Below are 27,555 nucleotides of genomic sequence, written 5' to 3'. Positions count from 1 at the left end.
TTGAAGCTCTCGACCTGCTCCACTAAAGCCCAGTGGATCGGGCGTGCTCGCCCTGCCATCGCCTGTAGTCCACGATCAGCTCCTTTGTCTTGCTGACGTTGAGGGAGCGGTTGTTGTCCTGGCACCACACTGCCAGGTCTCTGTCCTCCTCCCTGTAGGCTGTCTCATCGTCGTCGGTGATCAGGCCTACCACCGTCCTGTCGTCAGCAAACTTGATGATGGCATTGGAGTCGTGCTTGGCCACAGTCGTGGGTGAACAGGGAGTAGAGGAGGGGACTAAGCACACACCCCTGAGCGGCCCTGTGTTGAGGGTCAGCGTGGCAGATGTTACCTACCCTTACCATCTGGGGGCGGCCCGTCAGGAAGTCCAGGACCCAGTTGCAAAGGGATGAGTTCAAGACCCTGAGCTTAGTGACGAGCTTGGAGGGCACTATGGTGTTGAAAGCTGAGCTGTAGTCGGTATTCCTCTTGTTCAGGTGGGATAGGGCGGTTTTTCTAGTGCGATGGCGATTGCGTCATCCGTGGATCTGTTGGGGCGGTAAGGTGGAGGTGAAATGGCCCTTGACTAGCCTCTCTAAGCACTTCATGGTGACAGAAGTGAGTGCTATGGGGCGATAGTCATTTACTTCAGTTACCTTAGCTTGCTTTGGTACAGGAACAATGGTGGACATCTTGAAGCATGTGGGGACGGCAGACTAGCATTAAAAGATTGGATATGTCCGTAAAGACTCCAGCCAGATGGTCTGCGCATACTCTGAAGATGCGGCTTGGGATGCCGTCCGGGCCGGCAGCCATTTAAGAGTTAACAGTCCCTGCCACGTGCGTCTTGTGTCTGAGCCGTTGAATTGGGACTCCACTTTGTCCCTGTACTGACTCTTTGCCTCTTTGAGGTCATACGGAGGTCGTAGCTGGTCTGTTTGTACTTCTCCATGTTCCTGGTCACCTTGCTGTGGTTGAATGCGGTTGTTCGCGGTTTCAGTTTTGCGCAAATACTGCCATCTATCCCTAGCTTTTGGTTGGGGTATGTTCGAAATTCTTTGCTGTACACACAGAAACATGATATCATAAAAATTTTACCACGGTCAAGCCCAACACTGATTGAAGTACCTAACATTATGGCGCCATTGGCCATATGTGTTGATTCAAGAATTAAGTATAATGTTTTGGGTTCGACTGAGATAAGGGAAACTCAGTCCCTGCAATGATACAAAAATAACCAAGTCAGTCAGCACAGAGTCAATTTTGTATTTAATTTCAACAAAATGGTCATACACTCACATAACGTGAAGTACAGTACTTTTATTGCACAAAACGATACATGACATGTAGAATAACTTTTCTCACTATGGTAACACTTTACATTTTCTGTAAATCTGGTACCCTCGCTTTGATAAAATACGTTTGAATACTTTAGAAAAGGTACAACATTACATTACACATCTTCACTACTTCTTGTCAAGTAAACATGAATTAAGGCACTATCATTATCTCACTATAAAACACCAGTATCAACCTAAAGGGACATGCAGTCAGGTTAGGGTTGGACCCATCAATTAAGCATTTTTACAGACGCCATCACACCAACCATCACGATATCATCTACTCTGCCTCATCATACTCATTCTTTCCTCAGTTCACCTCATCCAGTTCCCTACTACATCCAAAACCAACAGAATTAACTAAACAAACAAACTAACTAACTAGTACTACATTACATATCGCTATACTCTATTCATGGGCCGTGTGCATTTTTCTGTTGGTGTATCCTGAGGTTGCTCCTCTCTGAGAACCTCATCCCCGCGGTGTGTGCAGGTGAGCGGCCTCTCTCCCGTGTGGACCTTCAGGTACATCTTCTGCTGGTGCTGGTGGGAGAACTTCTTCTGACACTGGGGAAGCTGTAGGATTTCTCCTCTGTGTGGACCCTCTGGTGCCTTTTCAGGTTGAACGAGTGGGAGAAACTGGCCTGGCACAGGTGGCAGCTGAACGGTTTCTCCCCCGTGTGCATCCTCTGGTGCCTCTTCAGGTTAGAAGAGTCAGAGAAAGTGGCCCGGCACAGGTGGCAGCCGAACGGTTTCTCCCCGTGTGCATCCTCTGGTGGATCTCCACTTGTTTGGGGAAACTGAAGGCCTTCCCACAGAATGAACACGAGAAGCGCTTCTCTTTAGGCGCTGCCACCTTTACTGATTCTGTCTCTACTACTGTCATTTGTCAATGGGCTTGTGTTGCCATTTAGTGTTGAGGCACTGGTATTGTCTGAGGTCTGGTTTAACATTAGGAGAGTGTGAGGAGGACGAAGGCCAGGGAGTGTCTGTGTTGTCGCAGGGTCCATGTTCCAGTTGATAGATCCTATAGAAGGCAGGCTGAAGGCTGCACCTGTTAGGGGGTTAACCTGAGGCACCATCAGTCTCTCTGAATCACAACTATAGGAGCAGGACGGAGCATCGCGAGCCGAGTCTGTGTCTGTTCTCTCCCGCCGCATACGGACACCTTCCTGTCCCCGCGGAGCAAATCTACACCTCGCCCTGGTCTCAGCAAGTCTGTTGTCATGGAGACTAAGTTTGTTTGTTGTTTTGTGTTCGACTGTCTGTTTCCTGGTTGTGGTTAACAGTGTTGTTCCCCAGCCCAGAGTTGAGGGCACTGTCCCATCCACTGACCTCCACTATGTCAGCCTCTGGTCCTGACCTGCTCAGTGATGATATCCCCTGGGCCCTTGGCTACACCGGTCTGGGTCTGGAAATCTAAGATGGCTGCCCAGTCTCCTCTGTTGGCCTCTAGCCAACCACCTGCAAAAAAGACAACAAACATGGCAGAGAAAAAACTCCATATCTAGAGAGTTGAGTCAATTACCTGGTCAAGTTCATACTAAAACACACACATTATAATGTAACTAAACATACGTTGTATTGATTTCATTTTATGAATGAAGAAAATAAATAAATAATAATAGCCAGGTGCATCACTATTCCCATTGAATATCTATTCCTGTATGTAGGCTATATGTATTTCTCCCTTACCTTGCTCCCCCATCTTTAGTCCACTCAGCAGGTCAATGCTCTCTGGTCCATCTTCTATTGTCTCCTCTTTGACCAGCAGCAGATCAGGCTTCCCATCCTCCATGTCTACTGGCTGTAAGAGATACAGAGTGAGAGGATGTTGGATCAATAAATTTGATATGAGCACCCTGCTATGGAGCATCTTCTGATTGGGCAATGAGGGATTGCTATGAGTACTATGCAAACATGTTAGTCGATTTGATTAATTGACACTCTTTAATGGTTTGATCATTCGAAAGGCATGGCCCCACACTTAAGACAAAACAAATCAAGACCTGGGTCAGTATCCACAAAGAGTCTCAGAGCAGGAGTGCTGATCTAGGATCAGTTTTCCCTTTTAGATAGTAATGAATAAGATTATATGGAAAGATCCTAGATCAGCAATCCTATTCTGAGAGGCTTTGTGGATATGGACCCTGACCTAATACCATTCAGACAGTAGTTTACAGTGGGCTCACCTCATTGAGACTGTGTGTGGTCCTGTGCTGCTCAGCTGGTTCCTCTGTGGGTTCAGGAGGAGGTGTAGTCTGGTTGTCCTCCATGACCATGGTCCCCTCAGGATTCCCCAGACCCTCCTCACACCCCTCCTCCTTCACCAGCAGCACCTCTGGATCCTCCTCCTCCTGGAAGAGAGAGGTGATACAGATTACACAGACATACACTCCCTCAGGTACGTACACACACAGATAATAAACACACTTTTAACAGTCTTTACCCATCCCACACAATTTGTAAGTCGCTCTGGATAAGAACGTCTGCTAAATGACTTAAATGTAAATATACGATTTTACAGAGTCAAATTCCTGTACATGCAAATGTAACTGCAAAATCATTGGCAACCTTGATAAAGATCAGGGAAAAATACTATACTGAACAAAAAATCATTATTGTTCATCTTTATCAAGTGTGTCTAATTTAGGACCACATTGTAATGCCTTATATACAGTATATATAATTAAGTAGTTGAATGGAAGTAGTTAAACGCATCATACATCCTACATACAGTACAAACACTATGTAATACTTTTTAGGCTTCTATATGCCTTATAAACTCAGCAAAAAAAGAAACGTCCTCTCACTGTCAACTGCGTTTATTTTCAGCAAACTTAACATGTGTAAATATTTGTATGAACGTAACCAGATTCAACAACAGACATAAACTGAACAAGTTCCACAGACATGTGACTAACAGAAATTTAATAATGTGTCCCTGAACAAAGGGGGGTCAAAATCAAAAGTAACAGTAACAGTCAGTATCTGGTGTGGCCACCAGCTGCATTAAGTACTGCAGTGCATCTCCTCCTCATGGACTGCACCAGATTTGCCAGTTCTTGCTGTGAGATGTTACCCCACTCTTCCACCAAGGCACCTGCAAGTTCCCTGACATTTCTGGGGGGGAATGGCCCTAGGCCTCACCCTCCGATCCTACAGGTCCCAGACGTGCTCAATGGGATTGAGATCCGGGCTCTTCGCTGGCCATGGCAGAACACTGACATTCCTGTCTTGCGGAAATCACGCACAGAACGAGCAGTATGGCTGGTGGCATTGTCATGCTGGAGGGTCATGTCAGGATGAGCCTGCAGGAAGGGTACCACATGAGGGAGGAGGATGTCTTCCCTGTAACGCACAGCATTGAGATTGCCTGCAATGACAACAAGCTCAGTCCGATGATGCTGTGACACACCGCCCCAGACCATGACGGACCCTCCACCTCCAAATCGATCCCGCTCCAGAGTACAGGCCTCAGTGTAACGCTCATTCCATCGACGATAAACGCGAATCCGACCATCACCCCTGGTGAGACAAAACCGCGACTCGTCAGTGAAGAGCACTTTTTGCCAGTCCTGTCTGGTCCATCAACGGTGGGTTTGTGCCCATAGGCGACGTTGTTGCCGGTGATGTCTGGTGAGGACCTGCCTTACAACAGGCATACAAGCCCTCAGTCCAGCCTCTCTCAGCCTATTGCGGACAGTCTGAGCACTGATGGAGGGATTGTGCGTTCCTGGTGTAACTCGGGCAGTTGTTGTTGCCATCCTGTACCTGTCCCGCAGGTGTGATGTTCGGATGTACCGATCCTGTGCAGGTGTTGTTACACGTGGTCTGCCACTGCGAGGACGATCAGCTGTCCGTCCTGTCTCCCTGTAGCGCAGTCTTAGGCATCTCACAGTACGGACATTGCAATGTATTGCCCTGGCCACATCTAATGCACGTTCATGCAGATGAGCAGGGACCCTGGGCATCTTTCTTTTGGTGTTTTTCAGAGTCAGTAGAAAGGCCTCTTTAGTGTCCTAAGTTTTCATAACTTAATTGCCTACCGTCTGTAAGATGTTAGTGTCTTAACGACCATTCCACAGGTGGATGTTCATTAATTGTTTATGGTTCATTGAACAAGCATGGGAAACAGTGTTTAAACCCTTTACAATGAAGATCTGTGAAGTTATTTGGATTTTTATGAATTATCTTTGAAAGACAGGGTCCTGAAAAAGGGACGTTTCTTTTTTTGCTGAGTTTATATCACACAATGTCTGGATGCAATATTCTACCCAGGAATTTTCAACACTGAAATATGTTACTCTCGTTATTCCAAATGTATCGGTGGATCTTTTCTGCTGACAACAATGAAAATAAATCTTAGTCTTTAATGCAGGGTTTGATCTAAACATAAGAAGCTATCGAGTGGAATGGTTACTTTCTATAGCTAGGTTTCCATTTAATTGACGACAGATTTTCAATCGAATATTCAAAAATCTACATTAAGTAAATATGGGCATTTTCCCAACAGTGGTGTGTTTCCACCAAACTGACTTGTTGCAGATACAAATCTGTGTGTGATGAGGTAGTGCACACGAAATGTACTTTTTCGCTTACGTTTTCATGTACCGAATAAAAATCTAAAGTTCAATGTGTTTCCATCACATTTTCAAATGTGCCTACTCTGGTCTTGGCACCTGCGCTCTAGCCAACAGTTTGCAGATACAGTGCAGGGAGGCTAGTCTACTTAATGAGATTATTATGGATAAGAGCGAGAATATTTTTATTTGTCAAACAGCAGTCAAGCATCGATCATCATGTCACCAGAATAAGACCTTTAATATTTCTTTAAAAATGAGCATCAAGATCACTGTGCACTTTCACCACCCTGTGAAGTTTATAAGTTATTTAATCTGTACCCTAATAAACTGCATGGTTTCCCCGAGTCGTACTGGGAGGACCACACACCATGTCATCGCGTGACTCCAAGTTTACTTCGATATGATGGTTACTATATCAACATTTGCACATAAAGGCGTTTCCACCACCCTTTCTCGCATAATTAATTTTACAGATGCAAAAAGATCCCACCATGTCGTACTAACAAATTATCTGTCGGCATTTATAAAATTGTACCGAAACTTCTTGTTTCCATCACAGCTGCCGTGATTTTTTTATTTATTCAGTATGACTTTACTCACATTAAAACTGTGGATGGAAACGTGGTTTATGTTATAGAGTGGAATGGTTTTTCTGCTGGTGTATCCTGAGCTCGCTCCTCTCTGAGATCCTCTTCCCGTACAGGAGAATGGCCTTTCTCCCGTGTGGAGCTAGAGGTACATATTCAGATGGTGCTGGTGGAAGAACCTCTTCTCACACTGGGGGCAGCTGTAAGGTTTCTCCTCTGTGTGGACCCCTGATGCCTCTTCAGGTGGCCAGTTTGGGCAAAGCGCATAAGACACTGGGTACAGCTGAAGGATTTTACCCCTGTGTGGATCCTATACACTACTACTATACTGGTTCCAGTCCTCTCCAGACAGATCAGTCTGTGTCTCTAAAACCAAGGGCAAGTTGCCCGGGTCCCGATGGGATTGAATCGCCCTCAGGCTCGGGTTAACGTAAAGTAAACACTCTGAGCTGGGAGCAGGTGGACAGCCCAGTGGCCCCCAGCCCCAGTCTCTCTGGGTCTGATATTTGGTCAGATCCTGTGTGTAAAAGCCTTTGTGTTACAGTTAAAGTCTCTGTGTCTGTCTCTGACTTGAAGACGGTGTTCGGCGTTCCACTGACCTCCGTGATGCTGCATCGGGGCTGGGGCGAGGTGGCGAGGTCCCCCGTGACTGAAGAGGGCGCCATTCCAGCCGCTGCTCCAGTCTGGATGTCTCTGCTGTGTCGTAGGTCCTCTCCTTCAGACCTCTCTTGCTTGACCCCAGGACCTCTAGCCTCGGCATCTGCAGACTGACACAAGAAGAGACAAGGTTATTATCGGTACATGAGTTAAATTGTACAACAATGTCGTAGGGAAGTCTCACAAACTCCCCTATGGCAGATAAATAAGGATGTACATGAGTGAATAGCTGAGGGAGCCTTTCTGAAATAAACGGGCCACATTTGATGTACTATAATTTACTTTGTTACACTATGACACTAACCTCTATCACGATAACATGCTGGGTTGAGGTTCCACTCCCCTCATCTATAGCTATGGGTTGGTCATCTCTCCACGCGTTGTGTCCCGCTGGCTTCACAAAACTCCTGTGGCCTCCAGTGAGATGTCCTTCACCTAAGAGGTGATTTGGGGAAAAGGGGTGGTTAAGTTAGGTACTACTGTCAAAGCTCAACACAATATTGTACACTATTGACACCGTCTACAATTGGCAAGGATGTGCCGGACTACCACATCTGGGGACCTGGGGCACCTACAGTGGGATCCGTAATTATTCACACCCTTGATAAAGATGAGCTAAAATATAAAGGTATACATTATATTATTTTATACTAATACAATTGCTCAGAGTAAGAGATTTTGTTTAACAAGTTTTTAAAAAATCTAAAAAAGGTAAGGGTCTAAATTATTGACACCCCTGTTTTCAATACCTCACCTTGCAAGGATAACAGCACGGAGCCTTTAAAAAAATGTTTTATGAGTTGAGGAACACATTGGGAGGGACCTTAGACTGTTCTTCCATACAGAATCCTTCCAGATCCTTGATATCCTTTGTCTGTGCTTATGGACTGCCCTCTTCAATTCAAACCACAGGTTTTCAATGTGTTTCAAGTCCAGAGACTTGATTTTGTAGCCAATTAACCATTTCTTTGTGTATTTTGATGTGGGCTTGGAGTTATTGTCTTCCTGGAAGATCCACTTGCGGCCAAGTTTCAGCCTCCTGGCAGAGGCAATCAGGTTTTTGGCTCAAATATCCTGGTACTGGGTAAAGTCCATGATGCCGTTGACCTTAAAGGGCCCCCAGAACCAAAGATCCACCACCATATTTTACAGTAGGGTATGTGGTTCTTTTCTGGTCATGCATTGTCATTTCGACGCCAAACCCACCACTGGTGTGCGTGGCCATAGAGCTCTATTTCATGTCATCCAACAAATTAGTCTGATTAATTAGGCTGTAATTCACAATTAATTGGTATATACAGCCTGAAACTAATGCCTGCACAATTGTGTAAATGTACATACTATACATTTAAACTTACTCTAGCAGCTGTTTGTGCAGTTTGTCCGTCAGCTGCTCGAAATTTGAGACAAAATATAGGCATTAAAGTATTGTTTACACTACTTTCTAGAGAGCTGGTAGGTATATGGTTCAGTTTGGCACCGAGGTAAAATTAGTTTTATATTGGATATTCATTTTTCATCGTCAATAGCATTTGAACCAAATATGCCAGGACAATGAAAATTGTATATTCTGAATCAGGGGAGGGTGGAGAACAATCCAGTTACTACCCGTTGATATTACGGTTTCAATAAATTAATCTTAAATGGCGCTTGCTTTTTAAATGACTGAATGTGAGCAATTAGGATTTGTTATCTGTAATGGTTATGATAAATTAGGCATTGTTGCGATCTGTTGGCATATAGATAAATGCACAATTTTTTTCCAGTGCGGGCCTTATGTTCTAAACATATATTTTTTCCCCCCTCATTTGAGTACTCAGAAAAAAATCATGGGAACACTCCAACAGTCAAATGTCAATGCCCATCCCTGTTAGTTTCCAGGCTGTATATACCAATTAGTGTATTACAGCCTGATTAATCTGACTACCAACAAATGTAAATGCCTGGAGTTTGCTTAATGGCATTGGCACTTGGATTGGAACCTGTGCTTTGGTCAGATAAAATGAAAATAGAGCTCTTGCGTGCCAGTTAGGTAATCCAGCCCTGGATGTAAGGTAACACTTCTCATAGCTTGTTGATATTTATTAATTGATTATTTAAATTTTTTTGATTATGTTCCATGCATTACTTTTTTTTAATTGAGTATGACAATGGGAAATTCGGTAAATAATCTTTGTGCAAGATTAATTTGTTCTTAACTGACCTGGCTGGTTAAATGAAAAAATATGTGCAAGATAGCTAAGTAATCAGGAGAAGTATGGTATACTATCCAAAAACTGACAAAGACCCAATTTTGTAACACATCTGAACACATGCGCAGAGGGGAATGGGGCGACAGGCCCCGTAGCCTTCTGAAAAATGTACCTCTTGTCATTCCTCTGTATCGGTCCTGGACGTTGACACTACTAGAACGACTGGCGAGAACGCGTTCTCTCGTTGTCCTCTCTGCGCGCTCCCGTGCCACCTTCAGTTCCAGTAGCTGTAGTTTCCTCCGCAATGCCCTGTTTTCTTTCTGCTTTGAGTTATTTCCAAACGAAACACTGCATAGTCGTCGTCTACGAGTTTACAGAGCTCTGCCACGGCTGCATTCGCTAGCACCTCCATGACAGAGGCTATTTGAGTGTGAAAACCCATTTCGTTAGCCATTGTTAGCAGTTAACTAGCTAGCGTTATCTACCAAGATAACATAAATCAACCAATTCCTGTCTCCAGCGCGAATTAAAGACTACCTGAGGTAGGTATGTGATGCTGTGCAGTTAAATGAGTCATATTTTGAGTTCCAGTGTGTTAATAAACGTCTAGATAATAAAACGCTAACGTCGAACTCGTTCTTGGTCCCCGTTCCCTTCCGTTTACCTAAGAGAAAGGATCTTATTGGTTGGCGTCATAGATGGAAGGGTGTAACGTTAGTTAAATGAAAAAGGTGTGCGTGCTGTTCTTTGAAATATGGTACTGCTTATTACATAACACATCAAATACCCTATGATCAGTATATTTTAAGCTGAGCAGACGTGTTTATAAAGAACAGTGTGTTAGCAAGAATAGAGTAGAAAATAACATCACTTTACCTCAGTAAGGTAAATATTCAACTGTCCTTGTTATAGTCTGACCGACTCAGTGGCCTTGTGGTTAGTGTCTGCCCTGAGATTAGAAGGTTGTGAGTCAATCCCTGGCCGAGTCATACCAAAGACTGTAAAAATGGGCCCTGATGCGTCTCCGCTTGGCACTCAGCATTAAGGAGATAGATTTGGGGTAAGGCCCTGCAATAGACTAGCGTCTTGTCCAGTGGGTGTACTTGTACATCAAGCTGCCTCAAGCTACAGAAACAGGAGATGAGGTTTGTGCAAGGCTACTTACTTGTTATAGCCTATGTTTACTGTCTCTATAAAAACAGTTATTTACAAATGACAAGTTAACAAAGGGTTACCCCAAAACACTTCACATGATAACTATATCTATAACAGCTAAAGAATGGTTCCCAGATATCCCCCCTGCGTACATCTCAAGCCACACTGCTACGATTTATTCCCATTGTGGACACTCCTATGTCTGATAAGGTTACTCAGGAAGGAGAGACTCTTTTAAACATAGTTTGCACTTGAAAAGCCTCTCCTTGAGGCAGCTGAGAAGGTTAGACCCAGGTCCAGGCCCTTCTATGAACTCTCAGTAGGTGACTGGATCCTGAAGGAGAAGACAGACTTCCTGAAAGACTACCACCAGGAGGCTCTCCCACCACTCTCTGTGAAGGCTGAAGCCCAGTGTGACCTGCTCTGTCCATCATGGATACTGTGGTGTTTGTATCATAGCGATAGACCCTCCTGTTCCTATCAGCCCCCAGGCCCTGCTCCATCCCTGCACTGAGACTGTGAAGAGAAGGGTCTGGGCTGCAGACTGGATCCCTGACTGGAGCCTCTGTCTCTCTGATGACCACCAGGACTGAGGTTGTTCTGTCCGCTGGTTGTGTTCTATGTAGTGGTTGTGGTGAAGTCGTTGTCCCTCGCGGTTGGGTCCTGGTTCCGACTCGGGAAGGAAGAGCGATGGCTCATGATCCACAGTTCTGATCCAGGGCCAGGGTTTGCGACTAGCTGCTTCTGAGGTCCAGTCTCTCCCACCAGCAGGTCTTCATTGACTGCAGACTGCAAACAAAGATTGTACAGAAAAGCATAAAGGTTTATATAAGAAACTCTTTACTGTACGCAGAAACATGACATATTATAAAATGTCAACCATAGTCAAGCCCATCTCTAACACTGATTGAAGTACCTAACAATATGGAGCCATTGGATTTTTTAAATGTCAAAACTCTGTCCCTGCAATGATAAAAAAATAACCAAGTCAGTCAGCACAGAGTCAATCTCGTATTTAATTAAAACAAAATGGCATTACAATGACATTTATTGCACAAAATGATGTGACAAGTAGAATAACATTTCTCACTATGGTAACACTTTTTCTGTCAATCTGGTACCATCACTTTGATAAAAATGAATTTAAGGTTTAACATTAAATTACACACAGCTTCACTACTTCATGCCAAGGAAACATTAATTAAGGCACTATCATTTCCTCATTATAAAACATCAGCATCAACCTAAAGGGACATGCAGTCAGGTTAAGGTTGGACCCATCAATTAAGCATTTTCACAGACGCCATCACACCAACCATCACGATATCATCTACTCTGCCTCAACATACTCATTCTTTCCTCAGTTCACCTCATCCAGTTCCCTAGAACATCTAAAACTAACAGACTTAACTACAAACTAACTAGTCCTACATTACATATCACTACACTCTATACATGGACTTTGTGCATTTTTCTGCTGGTGTATCCTGAGGTAGCTCCTCTCTGAGAACCTCTTGCCGTACAGGGGACGGCCTCTCTCCCATTTGGACCTTCAGGTGCATCTTCAGCTGGTGCTGGTGGGAGAACCTCTTTGTGGACCCTGTGGTGCCTCTTCAGGTGCCCAGACTGGGCAAAGCACATGTGACCCTGGGTACAGCTTTAGGATTTCACCCCTGTGTGCACTCTCTGGTGGATCTCCACCTTTTTGGGGGAAACTGAGCTTTCCCCCAGAACAAGCACTGCCACTGATTCCATCTCTACTACTCTCATTTGACAATGGGCTTGTGTTGACATTTAGTGTTGACACTGTCACTGTCTGAGGTCTAGTTTAACATAAAGAGAATGTGAGGAGGACGAAGGCCAGGGAGTTTGTTGTGGCAGGGTCCATGTTCCAGTTGATAGATCCTATAGAAGGCAGGCTGAAGGCAGTACCTGTTAGGGGGTTAACCTGAGGCGCCGTCAGTCTCTCTGAATCCCAACTATAGGAGCAGGACAGAGCATTGCTAGCCGAATCTGTGTCTGTTGTTCTCTCCCGCCACATACCCCGTCCCCGCGGACCAAATCTACACCTACCCCTGGTCTCAGCCAGTCTGTTGTCATGGAGACTAAGTTCGGATGTTGTTTTGTGTTCCACTGTCTGTTTCTGGTGCTGGCCTGCTCAGTGACGACGTCCCCTCATCTGTTAGCCTCCAGCCAACCACCTGCAGGAAGAGGTTACAAAATAGACTTTACAAACATGGCAGAGAAAACTCTACATATGGAGTTTTTTTGGTCAATTACCTGGTCAAGTTCATACATTATAATGTGTGTTTTTAGTATGTAAACATAAGTTGTATTGATTTGATGAATGAAGAGAAAATAATAGCCAGGTGCATCACTATTCCCATTGAAGTATATCTATTATGTTCTGTATATGTATGTCTCCCTTACCTTGCTCTGCCATCTTTAGTCCACTCAGTAGGTCAATGCTTACTTGACACTTTAATGGTTTGATAATTCATACACTTAAGACAAAAATTCATCAAGATCTGGGCCCGTATCCACAAGGCCTTTCAGAGTAGGAGTGCTAATCTAGGATCTTTCCAAATAATCTTATTCATTATGATCTTAAAGGCTAAACTGATCCTAGATCAGCACTCCTACTCTGAGAGGCTTTGTGGATCGGGCCTGACCTAATACCATTCAGACAGTAGTTCACAGTGGGCTCACCTCAGTGAGACTGTGTGTGGTCCTGTGCTGTTCAGCTGGTTCCTCTGTAGGTTCAGGAGGAGGTGTAGTCTGGTTGTTCTCCATGACCATTGTCTCCTCAGGGTTCCCCAGACCCTCCTCACACCCCTCCTCCTTTACCAGCAGCACCTCTGGACCCTCCTCCTGGAAGAGAGAGGTGATACAGATTACACAGACATACACTCCCTCAGGTACGTACACACACAGATACTAAACACACTATCAACATGGAGTGTTTACCCATCCCCACTACGTTTGAGTCCTATACTGTAGTTACAGAATTACTTAATTGTTGTTAAACCCATCATGGTGGACATTAATATGATATGGGTAAAAACAAGTCAGGTATGATAAGTCAAAAGTAATTATCGGGCAAACCTGACTAAACTATTTTGACGTGTACATTAGGTGTTTGTTAGTGTGTGGGTATGTGTAGGTATATTTAGTGTGTGTATTGTAAAAACTGCTAGCTGCCTCATCCGCTAGTAACTTAATGCTGACTCTACTTAGGTCTGTCCCCCTACAGGCGGTCCGGCAACAACCAGGCAGACATGTCCATATCCAGTGTTTTATTCTCTTGCTTACCACCACACAGTTAAACCCACACACATTTTACATCAGATGTGATCTTGTGGTTTATTGCAGATGAACGCACAACACTTTTAGAATAAACACTGAAAACTTGGTCTTCTGTCAACGACTAAAACACTGAGCTAGAGTGGGTGGAGCCAGAGTCCAAATGTCCACTCAAGCACTCTAATTGGCTGGAAGGCATATTGGTTATAAAGCACTGCCTGGTGTTTTCAGAATAGGGTGAGATCAGATGTGATACACTAAACATAATCTCAATTAATGAAAAGTCCTATTTTGTGTTTAGTAAACAAACATTGAATCCAAGATGGCATAGCAGTGCGGTCGTGTTCTTTGTTGTGTGTCTGTGTAAATAGCCAGTTCTCTGTATTTTTTGTACATATTTCCCTATCACACTTTTCATCCTTCTACAAAATATACTTTCCTGCAACCTTCCGCCTCACTCAATGTGGAACGGATTATATTATTGACTTACCTTTTATCTAGAATCTCCAGTTGATACCAGCTAGCCAGCTAACTAGCTACTTGCTATTAGCCACCGTTAGCAGTTTTCACCCAGAACATCGGATTTTCTGCCGGAATAACTGAATCACTGGACATTAACACCGGATCGCAACTAGCTAGCCGCAACCGAATTGGATGTTGCTGTTTGGCTAATCACCACTGCCCCCTGAAGCAAGCACCAGTTAGCCTTGAGCCAGGGCCATATCCCGGCTATCTACCTCTCTGTCTACCGGACGGGAGTAGCCAGCTAACTAGCTACTTGCCATTAGCCACCGCTAGCGGTTTCTCACCATTGTCCTGCACTACCTACCAGCCAGCTCTAGCCTGGACTATTATCCGCCAATCTGCACTGTCTGCACAGCGCGTTACTCGACCCAGAACATATAGGTTTTTCTGCCGGAATCACTGATTCACTGGACCTTTAACACTGGATTATCGTAGCTAGATAGCTGCAATCAAATGGACGTTGTTGTTGGCTAATCAGCCTCGAGGCTAGCCACGAGCCAGGCCCTTCTCCCGGCTATCTACCTCTCTGTCAACTGGACGGGACCTCCTAGTGTTGACACGAGCCCCGCTCATCCAACACGACTGGTCTGCCGACGAAATCGTCTGATTTGATTACAACAGGTTTTCCCGTTACGACGTCGACCACGAAGATCCATCTGCTAGCCCCCGCCCGCTAGCACACACTAGCCGTGGTCTCTTGCTCGCTAGTGCTATAGCAGCCCCCAAACTACCTCCGAACTCTCCCTATTGCTGTTCACCGGACCTTATGATAACTCAGCTATACAGCTGATGCCTGCTGGACTGTTCCTTTATACAGTACCGCATCCTGTTTATGTTTAGCCTCAACCCAAACTTTGTCGCCATTACCAGCTGTTGTCTTAGCTCTCGAATAACACATGATTGCTTTATGCCTCTCTCCCATTTCAATATGCCTTGCTTATTGCTGTTTTGGTTATTTCTTATTGTACTATTTCACTGTAGATCCCCCAGCCCAGCTCAACCTGCATAGATGGCTCCTTTGTCCCACCCCCCATACACGCGGAGACCGACTCGATCGGTGCCTCCAGTGGTGCCATCTCTTTCATCGTTACCCAACGCTTAGGTTTACCTCCACTGTACTCATATCCTTCCATATCCTTTTCTGTATATAATGCCCTGAATGTATTCTACAACGCCCGGAAACCTGCCCCTTTTTTTCTCTGTACCCAACGCACTAGAAGACCAGTACTTAAAGCCTTTAGCCGTATCCTTATTCTACTCCTCCTCTGTTCCTCTGGTGATGTAGAGGTTAACCCCTGTAGCCCCAGTATCACTCCTACTCCCCAGGCGTTATCATTTGTTTACTTCTGTAACCGTAAAAGCATTGGTTTCTTGCACGTTAACATCCGAAGCCTCCTCCCTAAATTTGAGTTATTCACTGCGTTAGCACACTCCGCCAACCCTGATGTCCTAGCAGTGTCTGAATCCTGGCTTAGGAAGGCTGCCAAAAATTCAGAAATGTCCATCCCCAACTACAACATTTTCCGTCTCGATAGAACTGCCAAAGGGGGTGGGGTTGCAATCTACTGTAGAGAGAGCCTGCAGAGCTCTTTCATACTATCCAGGTCTGTGCCCAAACAGTTTGAGCTGATTGCCCCCATCTATCCTCAGAGTTCGTACTGCTTGGTGACCTAAACTGGGATATGCTTAACACCCCGGCCAACCTACAATCTTAACTAGATGCCCTCAATCTCACACAAATTATCAACGAACCTACCAGGTACAACCTAAATCTGTAAACATGGGCACCCTCACTTATCATCCTGACAAATTTACCCTCTAAATACACCTCCGCTGTCTTCAACCAGGATCTCAGCGATCACTGCCTTATTGCCTCGTCTGTAATGGGTCCGTGGTCAACGACCACCCTCATCACTGTCAAATGCTCCCTAAAACACTTTAGCGAGCAGGCTTTTCTAATTGACCTGGCCCGGGTATCCTGGATGGATATTGACTTCATTCCGTCAGTAGAGGATGCCTGGATGTTCTTCAAAAGTGCTTTCCTCTCAATCTTAAATAAGCATGCACCATTCAAAAAATTCAGAACTAAGAACAGATATAGCCCCTGGTTCTCCTCAGACTTGACTGCCCTTGACCAGCACAAAACATCCTGTGGCGTACTGCATTAGCATCGAACAGCCCCCACGATATGCAACTTTTCAGGGAAGTCAGGAACCAATATACACAATCAGTTAGGAAAGCAATGGCTAGCTTTTTTCAAACAGAAATGTGCATCCTGTAGCACTAACTCCAAAAAGTTTTGGGACACTAAAGTCCTTTGAAAATAAGAGCACCTCCTCCCAACTGCACTGAGGCTAGGAAACACTGTCACCACCGATAAATCTACACTAATCGAGAATTTCAACAAGCAATTTGCTACGGCTGGCCATGCTTTCCACCTGGCTACCACTACCCGGCCACCAGCTCTGCACCCTCCGCTGCAACTTGCCCATGCCCTCTTCAAAGGGGGTGACACTCTAGATCCAAACTGTTACAGACCTATATCCATCCTGCCCTGCCTTTCGAAAGTATTTGAAAGCCAAGTTAACAAACAGATCACCGACCATTTCCGAATCCACCGTACCTTCTCCGCTATGCAATCCGGTTTCCGAGCTGGTCATGGGTCACCTCAGCCACGCTCAAGGTCCTAGAACGATATTATAACGCGATCGATAAAAAGACAATACTGCGCAGCCGTCTTCATCGACCTGGCCAAGGCTTTCGACTCTGTCAACCACCGCATTCTTATTGGCAGACTAAATAGCCTTGGTTTCACTAATGACTGCCTCACCTGGTTCACCAACTACTTCTCAGATAGAGTTCAATGTGTCAAATCGGAGGGCCTGTTGTCTGGACCTATGGCCGTCTCTATGGGGGTGCCACAGGGTTCAATTCTCGGGCCGACTCTATTCTCTGTGTATATCAATGATGTTGCTCTTGCTGCTGGTGAAGCTTGGATCCACCTCTATGCGGACGACACCATTTTGTATACATCTGGCCCTTCATTGGACACTGTGTTAACAAACCTCCAAACGAGCTTCAACGCCATACAACACTCCTTCCGTAGCCACCAACGGCTCTTAAACACTAGTAAAACTAAATGCATGCTCTTCAACCGAACGCTGCTTGCACCCGCCCACCCGACTAGAATCACTACTCTCGGCAGGTCTGACCTAGAGTATGTGGACAACTACAAATACCTAGGTGTCTGGTTAGACTGTAAACTCTCCTTCCAGACTCACATTAAGCATCTCCAATCCAAAAGTTACATCTAGAATCGGCTTCCTATTTCGAACAAAGCCTCCTTCACTCATGCTGCCAAACATGCCCTCGTAAAACTGACTATCCTACCGATCCTTGACTTCGGCGATGTCATTTTACAAAATAGCCTCCAACACTCTACTCAGCAAATTGGATGTACTCTATCACAGTGCCATCCGTTTTGTCACCAAAGCCCCATATACTACCCACCATTGTGACCTGTACACTCTTGTTAGCTGGCCCTCACTACATATTCGTTGCCAAACCCACTGGCTCCAGGTCATCTATAAATCACTGCTATGCAAATCCCAGTCTTACCTTAGCTCACTGGTCACCATAGCAACACCCACCCGTAGTCTGCGCTCCAGCAGGTATATCTCACTGGTCATCCCCAAAGCCAACACCACCTTTGGCCGCCATTCCTTCCAGTTCTCTGCTGCCAATGACTGAAACGAACTGCAAAAATCTCTGAAGCTGGAGACTTATCTCCCTCACTAACTTTAAGCGTCAGTTGTCAGAGCATCTTACCGATCACTGCACCTGTACATCCATTCTGAAATTAGCCCACCCAACTACCTCATCCCCATATCGTTATTTATTTTTGCTAATTTGCACCCCAGTATCTCTATTTGCACATCATCTTTTGCACATCTATCATTCCAGTGTTAATACGAAATTGTAACTATTTTGCACTATGGCCTATTTATTGCCTTACATTTACATTTCGATCATTTAGCAGACGCTCTTATCCAGAGCGACTTACAAATATAACTTACTACCTCCATAACTTACTACATTCGCACACACTGTATATATATTTTCTATTTTTGACTTTGTTTGGTTTTACCCTATATGTAACTGCGTTGTTGTTTTTATCACACTGCTTTGCTTTATCTTGGCCAGGTCGCAGTTGTAAATGAGAACTTGTTCTCAACTGGCTTACCTGGTTAAATAAAGGTGATTTTTTTTTTTTTTTATGTTTTAAATACACCATATAAAACCCACACACACGTCAACAAAATATCTGCATGAAAAAATTAAAGAAATGGTATTTGTCAACATCATATAGCCTACACAGTACAAACACAATATGTAACAGACTTTTTAGGCTTATATAGCACACGTCTGAATGCAATATTCTACCCAGGAATATTCAACACTAATCTGTTACTCTCGTTATTCCAAAAGCATCTGTGGATCTTTTCTGCTGACAACAATTAACATGTATCTTTGTCTTTAATGCAGGGTTTGATTTAAACGCCAGAAGCAATCGAGTGGAATGGTTAATTTATAGGTCATTGCGTGGAATGTTTTTTCTGCTGGTGTATCCTCTGAGAACCTCTTCCCGTAGTGCGTACAGGCGACGGCCTTTCTCCCATATGGACTTTCAGGTGCATGTTCAGTTGGTGCAAGTGGGAGAACTTCTTCTCACACTGGGGGGTTGCTGTAGGATTTCTCCCCTGTGTGGACCCTCTGGTGCCTCTTCAGGTTGCCAGCCTGGGCAAAGCTCATGTGACACTGGGTACAGCTGAAGGGTTTCACTCCTGTGTGGACCCTCTGGTGCCTCTTCAGGTCACCAGCCTGGGTGAAGCGCATATGACACTGGGTACAGCTGAAGGGTTTCACCCCTGTGTGGACCCTCTGGTGGATCTCCACCTTCTGGGAGCTGCTGAAGCCTTTGTTACAGAACATGCAGAGGAACCGTTTCTCTTTAGTATTTCCTGATGTGGCTCCCCCTCCCTGTGCCTTGGCCCTTTGATCCTTTGAGTTCAATACCTGATCGAAAAGGTATTGTGAATCCGAAGGTGCCATCGGCGTGGACAGTGGGTTGCGATCCCTGAGCGTGTGTGAAGGGGAGTGGGTTGCGACAGTTAGATTGGTCTTTAAGCTTTCCCTGTAGTCTAAGAAGTCACTGGTGTTGCCCTGAGAGTGTCCTTCTCCTAAGTGAGTCTCGTCTGCATTCCATGTCAGAGGAGCGTCACCCTCCAGTTTCACAGTCAACTCATCTACCACTATAACCTCCCCTTTCTTATCTATGCACCCTTCAGAGTATACACTACTACTGTACTGGTTCCAGTCCCCTCTAGACAGATCAGTCTGTGTATCTAATCCGACAGGCTTGTCACCAGGTATCATCTCTATAGTGTATGAACAGGACGGATCATTGCCAGTCTTTAACATGTCACCTGAGTCCTGATGGGACAGATCCGTCTTTGGGCTTGGGTTACCATAAAGTAAATATTCTGAGTGGGGGAGCAGGTGGATAGCCCAGTCGCCCCAGACCCGTTAAATTATTGGTGTCTGTCTCTGACTTGAGGACGGCATTCAGCGTTCCACCGACCTCCGTGATGCTGCGTCGGGTCCTGGCGGCGCTGGGGCGTGGTGGGGTCCTCCTCTCCTTCAGACCTCTCCAGCTTGACCCCAGGACCTGCAACCTCTGCATCTACAGACTGACAAGAAGAGGGAGGTTATTGACGGTATTAGTATAATTGGGTAACGATGTCATAAAGAAGTCACACAAGCTCCCCTATGGCAGATACATGAGGATGTACATGTAAGTAAGTGAATAGCTGAGGAGAGCCTTTCTGAAATAAACTGGCCACATTTTATGTACTGTAATTTTGATGTAATACTATTACACTAACCTCTATCACGATAATGTGCTGGGTTGAGGTTCCACTCTCCTCATCAACAGTGATTGGTTGGTCATCTCTCCATGTATTGTGTCCCGCCGGCTTCACAAAGCTACCTTGACCTCCAGTGAGATGTAATTCATCCAAGAGAGTGATTGGGGAAAATAAGGTGGTTAGGTTAACTACTGTCAAGATAGCTAAGTAATCAAGGGAATTAGGCTATTGCATACTATCCAAAAACTGACCAAGACCCAATTCTGGTTAACACATCTAAAGTCACATGTGCAGAGGATGACAGGCCCCGCAGCCTTCTGCAAATGTACCTCTTGCCATTCCTCTGTATCGGTCGAGGATCTTGACACTACTGGGACGACTGGCGATGGCGCGCTCTCGCATTGTCCTCTCTGCGCGCTCCCGTGCCACCTTCTTCAGTTCCAGTAGCTGTAGTTTCCTCCGCAATGCCCAGTTTTCTTTCTTGCTTTGAGAAATTTCCAAACGAAACACTGCATAGTCGTCGTCTACGAGTTTACAAATCTCTGCCACGGCTGCATTCGCTAATACCTCCATAATGGAGGCTATTTGAGTGTGAAAAACCATGTCCATTGTTAGGTAACTTTAGCAGCTAGCTAGCTAGCATTACCTTGATAACATTTATCAACCAAGTCTCCAACGCGAATTAAAGAATACCTGGGGTAAGTGTGTGATGCTGTGTCGTTAAATTAGTCATATTTTGAGTTCCAGGGTGTTAATAAACGTCTAAATGACAACAATAAAAACGCAAACGTGGAAATAGTTTTGGTCACGGTTCACTTCTGTTTACGTCTTCTTCTTTGAGGTTTTATCGACGGACTACACCAAAAGCCGCCACCTACTGGGTGGGGTCAAAACTGGGAGATTTTAAAGGGATAGTAAATGCCAAATCTATATTTGGGTCACATTACCCTTAAATACCTTGAGTTGTCTGAAGGCCCATGGTGACAGAGTCAACAATAATCCATTATTAACATATGGCTACAGCCTGGAGTTATAGTCCTTATGTTATAAAATACGTTTTACCAAGACAAATATGATTCTTCATATTCTAACTCGCTCAGTGGGGTCTCTAACATATCATTAACATATATCCAAAAGTCAGATTTCGTAACCTAATACATCCGATAATACGCAGCGCGCTCTGTTGACAGAGCAGTGCCCCTTCTTGCAGTGACTTTTGAGGATTTTACATCTTCTGCAAAGTTGTTTCTGCCGGTCGTAAAAAGCTAAATTAACATGACACGAGCAGAATTGAATGTAAAAGGCTTTTGAAAATAAAATGGTTGCGGTGTGCTCCGTTGACATTTCACAGAGATACGCTGGTTTTTCTGAGCAATCTACGGAAGAATAACAGGAATTTCGCATTCATATGAAAGGCTTATACTAAAATATGAAAATGTGATGTCTGAAAATCGCCTTCACCTCTATTGTTTTATGTCCTCCGGATTCGAAAAGAAAGATGAGTTCAACAGGAGAGCCTGTCATTTTGTCTTAATTCTTGCACTGCATCCAGCCTCGCTCACACAATGCTATTTCCAATATCTTTTTAGCACTTTTTTTTCTCTGGCCTCTTGATTTAGTCACCCTAATCTTGGCCATCCTACAAGGGTAAAAACTCCAATAACTTTTAAACGGATTACGATAGAGACGTTAGGTTTTCTTAGAGGAGAATCTACACAATTGGTCAAAATATGCGTTTTTGATTGGACACCAGCATCGTCAGTTTTCATGAGTGGAAACAGCCGAACCAATGTTAGCAAAGCTTCACGAAAACACTTCAAACTAAATTCGGTAGTTGGTGGAGTTAGCAGGGATTTTTGTTTTACGTGCATACTGCTGGAATTGTTAGAACTGGAGCTATTTCCTTATCTGGCCACAGCATCTCTATTTTCCAGTGATGACGTCATCCACATTCGGCAGGCATTACGGCGCGCGTTGCTTTCCAGATGTCACAAAACTGACCGGTAAACATAGGAAGTATCAGAGCATTCCACAATTAGAATTTTATTGCAAAAAATAACTACCTTCAAGTATTGACGCTACCAAACTTATTTTGAAGTGTTAGAAGAAGTTGTGGCTAGCAGTGCAGCTTTGCTAACATCGGTTTGGCTGTTTCCAAACTGAAATATATTGTGTGTGTGCATCAGGGTAGAGAGACGCCTGCCTGCGGGTCCCGACAGAGATCATTGTGGCGCGGTCGGCATTTTCATGCTGCGGGTGGGAGCCGGTGGTCATAAATCAACTTTGGGATGGAAAAATGTTTTTTGTCCCGCAGATTATTTGTGAACAGTCGTCTTTCTGCTTTGCAATGCGTTAGCCTAGTCCTACCTATTGTATTAAAAGCACATCTGTGTCGCATTATTCACACTCGGAATTCGCTGCTTCAAGTTCAATAGCCTACCTGTCCTAGTTGGGCGTGCGAGATAAGGTGTGCCTAGTATACTGAACAAAAATATAAATACAAAATGTAATGTGTTGTCCCAAATATTCCATATGCACAGCTTATTTTTCTCAAATATTGTGCACAAATTTGTTTACATCCCTGTTAGTGAGCATTTCTCCTTTGCCAATATAATCCATCCACCTGACAGGTGTGGCATACCAAGAAACTGATTAAACAGCATGATCATTACACAGGTGCACCTTGTGCTGGGGACAATAAAAGGCCACTCTAAAATGTGCAGTTGTCATGCAACACAATGCCACAGATGTCTCAAGTTTTGAGGAGCGTGCAATTGGCATGCTGACTGCTGGAATGTCCAACAGAGCTGTTGCCAGAGAATCGAATGATCCTTTCTCTACCATAAGCCGCATCCAACATCATTTTTAGAGAATTTGGCAGTATGTCCAATGTGCCTCAACCCCAGACCACGTGTAACTGTGCCAGCCGGGGGTTAGGAGTATTTCTGTCTGTAATAAAGCCCTTTCGTGCGGAAAAACAAATTCTGATTGGTTGGGCCTGGCTCCCCAGTGGTGGGCCTATGCCCTCCCAGGCCCGCCCATGGCTGCGCCCCCTGCCCAATAATGTGAAATCCATAGATTAAGGCCTAATTTATTTATTTCAATTGACTGATTTCCTTCTATGAACCGTAAAATCTTTGAAGTATTGTTGCGTTTTTTGTTCAGTATAGATGTGTAGTCTCATTGAAATAGAGTAGGCTGCCTATGCATGGGCAGGGGAATTATGTGGCAGTCATCTTTCCAAGGAAATTAACTTAAATATGATTAGACTATAGTTTACTACGGTGTCTGTAAATAAATATTGATAATGGGAAATAAGTGGAGGCGTTCAACCAACGTGAGTCGAGGTGCAATCAAAAAACGTCATCTTAATTGAAAAGGAAAAGACGCATAACACGAGCACAGGCTACCATGGTGAGTGAGTGTTGCACCTTTTAGTTTTCAATAAATATTTATTAGGCTGCCCATTTATTTGTCTCTGCCTGCAAATCGTCCTCCTAAAAGGTAGGCTATAACCTATATGCAAAACCTAGCTCAAGAGAAAGTGCAAGTGTCCGCTGTCATCATTCTTGCTGCTCTTGAAGTTCAGTAGCCATACATGCGAGATCAGGTGTGCATGTAATTAAATAGAGAGGTCTATAGCCTATTGGCGGAGCAGCTATCTTTCTAAGGAAATGTACTTCCTAAATATGATTAGGCTATAGTTTACTACATTGCCTAGAAATTAATATTGATTACCCATATGTCTCCGTTTGAAATCCAATCCCACTCCTAAAAGTTATGCTATAAAACGTACCTCAAGAGAGAGACATTTTAAGTCTCTCTCAACTCTGCTCTCTTCCAACTACGTTTGGATGGAAGTTCAACATGTACAGTTGAAGTCGGAAGTTTACGTATACCTTAGCCAAATACTTTTAAACTCAGTTTTTCACAATTCCTGACATTTAATCCTAGTAAAAATTCCCTGTTTTAGGTCAGTTAGGATCACCACCCTATTTTAAGAATGTGAAATGTCAGAATAATAGTAGAGAGAATGATTTATTTCAGCTTTTATTTCTTTCATCACATTCCCAGTGGGTCAGAAGTTTACATACACTCAATTAGTATTTGGTAGCATTGCCTTTAAATTGTTTAACTTGGGTCAAACGTTTCGGGTAGCCTTCCACAAGCTTCCCACAATAAGTTGGGTGAATGTTGGCCCCGTTCCTCCTGACAGAGCTGGTGTAACTGAGTCAGGTTTGTAGGCCTCCTTGCTCGCACACGCTTTTTTCAGTTCTGCCCACACATTTTCTATAGGATTGAGGTCAGGGCTTTGTGATGGCCACTCCAATACCTTGACTCTGTTGTACTAAAGCCATTTTGCCACAACTTTGGAATTATGCTTGGGGTCATTGTCCATTTGGAAGACCCATTTGCGACCAAGCTTTAACTTCCTGACTGATGTCTTGAGATGTTGCTTCAATATATCCACATAATTTTCCTTCCTCATGATGCCATCTATTTTTGTGAAATGCACCAGTCCCTCCTGCAGCAAAGCAACCCCACAGCATGATGCTGCCACCCCCGTGCTTCACGGTTGGGATGGTGTTCTTCGGCTTGCAAGCCACCCCCTTTTCCCTCCAAACATAACGATGGTCATTATGGCCAAATAGTTCTATTTTTGTTTCATCAGACCAGAGGACATTTCTCCAAAAAGTAAGATCTTTGTCCCCATGTGCAGTTGCAAACCATAGTCTGGCTTTTTTATGGCAGTTTTGGAGCAGTGGCTTCTTCCTTGCTGAGCGGCCTTTCAGGTTATGTTGATATGGGACTCGTTTTACTGTGGATATAGATACTTTTGTACCTATTTCCTCCAGCATCTTCACAAGGTCTTTTGCTGTTGTTCTGGGATTGATTTGCAAAGTACGTTCATCTCAAGGAGACAGAACGCGTCTCCTTCCTGAGCGGTATGATGGCTGCGTGGTCCCATGGTGTTTATACTTGCGTACTATTGTTTGTACAGATGAACGTGGTACCTTCAGGCGTTTGGAAATTGCTCTCAAGGATGAACCAGTGGAGGTCTACAGATGAACTTGTGGAGGTCTACAATTTTTTTCTGAGGTCTTGGCTGATTTGTTTTGATTTTCCCATGATGTCAAGCAAAGAGGCACTGAGTTTGAAGGTAGGCCTTGAAATACATCCACAGGTACACCTCCAATTGACTCAAATTATGTCAATTAGCCTATCAGAAGCTTCTAAAGCCATAACATTTTCTGGAATTTTCCAAGCTGTTTAAAGGCACAGTCAACTTAGTGTATGTAAACTTCTGACCCACTGGAATTGTGATACAGTGAATTATAAGTGAAATAATCTGTCTGTAAACAATTGTTGGAAAAATTACTTGTGTCATGCACAAAGTAGATGTCCAAACCGACTTGCCAAAACTATAGTTTGTTAACAAGAAATTTGTGGAGTGGTTGAAAAACGAGTTTTAATGACTCCAACCTAAGTGTATGTAAACTTCCGACTTCAACTGTAGCTAGATGTAGTAGGCTAATGTTAACTAGCTGGCCTAGTGAATCGTCTCCCATGAAAGGAAGTTAGGCTAGTTAGCAAGCATTTTTAGCCAGGTAGCCTAGGACAACAAAAACTAAAACCTTGTACTGTATGACAGAGTCATAGACTGTTTAGGCAACATGAAAGAGGAGGATGGCATTGGTGTTTCTCTACAAGTAGGGTGAGTCAACATGTTTTTTTCTACTTGCACGCACACATAGAAATCAGTACCATGGACAGCTACATCATATTTAGCTTACGTTGATTGGACTAAATAGTTTTTGGTATCTTTTAGTTGGCTCTGTATAAGACTAAGCATAGGTGATTAGATGATGTTGAAGTTTAAAATGTAAGTTTCAATGATGCTGGAATAGTGGAGGCAGCACCTGTTTTCTTTGCGACTTGAAGTAACTCCGTGGTTCTAAATCAAGAGTTGTTTTATAGTCCGATAATGTCAGAAACATTTACTTGCTTGACCATGCTGTAGGTCCCTCAAACTCAACTCTGGACCTTGAAGCTAGTTCCACAGCATGTTTTCATTGATCCCCTCTAATCAGGAACTGATTTAGACCTGTGACACCAGGAATGTGCAATTAATGATCAGGTAGAACAGAAAACCAGCAGGCTCCGGACCTTGAAGGGTAAGAGTTGAGTACCCCTGCTGTAGGGGATGTATGTTTTGTTGACTTTACCAGACAGATGTTCCTCTCCGGTTTTGTGATGAAACAAAGGTGTGGTTGAATTTATTCTGCCACTGTGTCTTCTTGTCTCGGCCTTGGGCCTATATATCACGGTGTCAAGGCATATGAACTAACAAGTTATAGAGCAAACAACACAATTATCACAACACATAGGTTGTAATATGGCTTTTTATCCCTGGCTTGGCTTCCCCAGTGATTTTACCCTACGCACCGCCTAATGCAATTCAGGAAGTGATTTGAATTTAAAAGCAATTTCTCCTTTTCAGTTTATTGATAAGTCTGTATATAAAGGCTCTCACAAGATAGTACACATATCCAGCTGCACTTAGGTAGGGAGACACTCCACATCAAATAACACAAGAACAGACAAACTCTTCTCCTTCATGCCATTTACCACGCGATTCATCCTTCGTGCATCGACCACTCCAGGAACATTCTTCAGTAGAGCAATGTTGACTTCTTCCAAGACTCCAGAAATGACTCCTTTGACAGGTGGCAGATCAAAGCAAGACACAATAAAATCATCAATTTGGGTGAGACCCAACACGCCTTTTCTGATCAGCAGAAACACACAAAATGAAAACAAGCCCAATTCTTGTGATCTTCACATATTTCACTTTACCCAAAGCTTTCTCCACCATTTTAGATGCTTCAAACGGATTCACAAAGTCTGGCATACATTGTTTTTCCAAAAACCGCAGTCCTACCAGATACGATGGGTTATGATCAGAACTAGACATATTTTCCACAGCAATTTTGCTCCCTTTCCCATACAGGAAGAGTAGGTGATGCCTTGGCAGCAGCTAATGGGGATCCATAATAAATACAAATACAAACGAGACATTCTTCTGGACAAAACTCATTATTTTATCCACCACCATCTGATTCAAGTTCCACATCCGCTTCCATCATGTCGCCAAGCCACACCCACTTCCGTTTAAACTGAAGAGAAAGTATCTTATTGGTTGGCGTCATAGGTCAAAGGGTGTGGTTAAATGAAAAAGGGTATGCATGCTGTTCTTTGAAATACGGTACTGCTTACTACATTACACATCAAATCTCCTATTC

General features: G+C 44.1%; 1 protein-coding gene and 1 pseudogene across 1 annotated transcript; both read right to left on the bottom strand.

The window, feature by feature from the left end:
* LOC123484770 overlaps nt 1-20,821 on the bottom strand; it is a 32,136-nt pseudogene extending 11,315 nt beyond the window's left edge.
* LOC123484772 (zinc finger protein 23-like) lies at nt 18,994-19,872 on the bottom strand. Its single transcript, XM_045215487.1, has one exon. It carries the CDS (start codon nt 19,803-19,805, stop codon nt 19,053-19,055), a length of 753 nt encoding a protein of 250 aa, XP_045071422.1. The 5' UTR covers nt 19,806-19,872; the 3' UTR covers nt 18,994-19,052.
* Nucleotides 20,822-27,555: the final 6,734 nt, after the last annotated feature.

This window comes from Coregonus clupeaformis, unplaced genomic scaffold (genome assembly GCF_020615455.1).
Source record: "Coregonus clupeaformis isolate EN_2021a unplaced genomic scaffold, ASM2061545v1 scaf0456, whole genome shotgun sequence".
Lineage (NCBI taxonomy): Eukaryota > Metazoa > Chordata > Actinopteri > Salmoniformes > Salmonidae > Coregonus > Coregonus clupeaformis.
The sequence above is the reverse complement of the archived record's forward strand: the minus strand, read 5'-3'. Positions and strand labels throughout refer to the sequence as shown.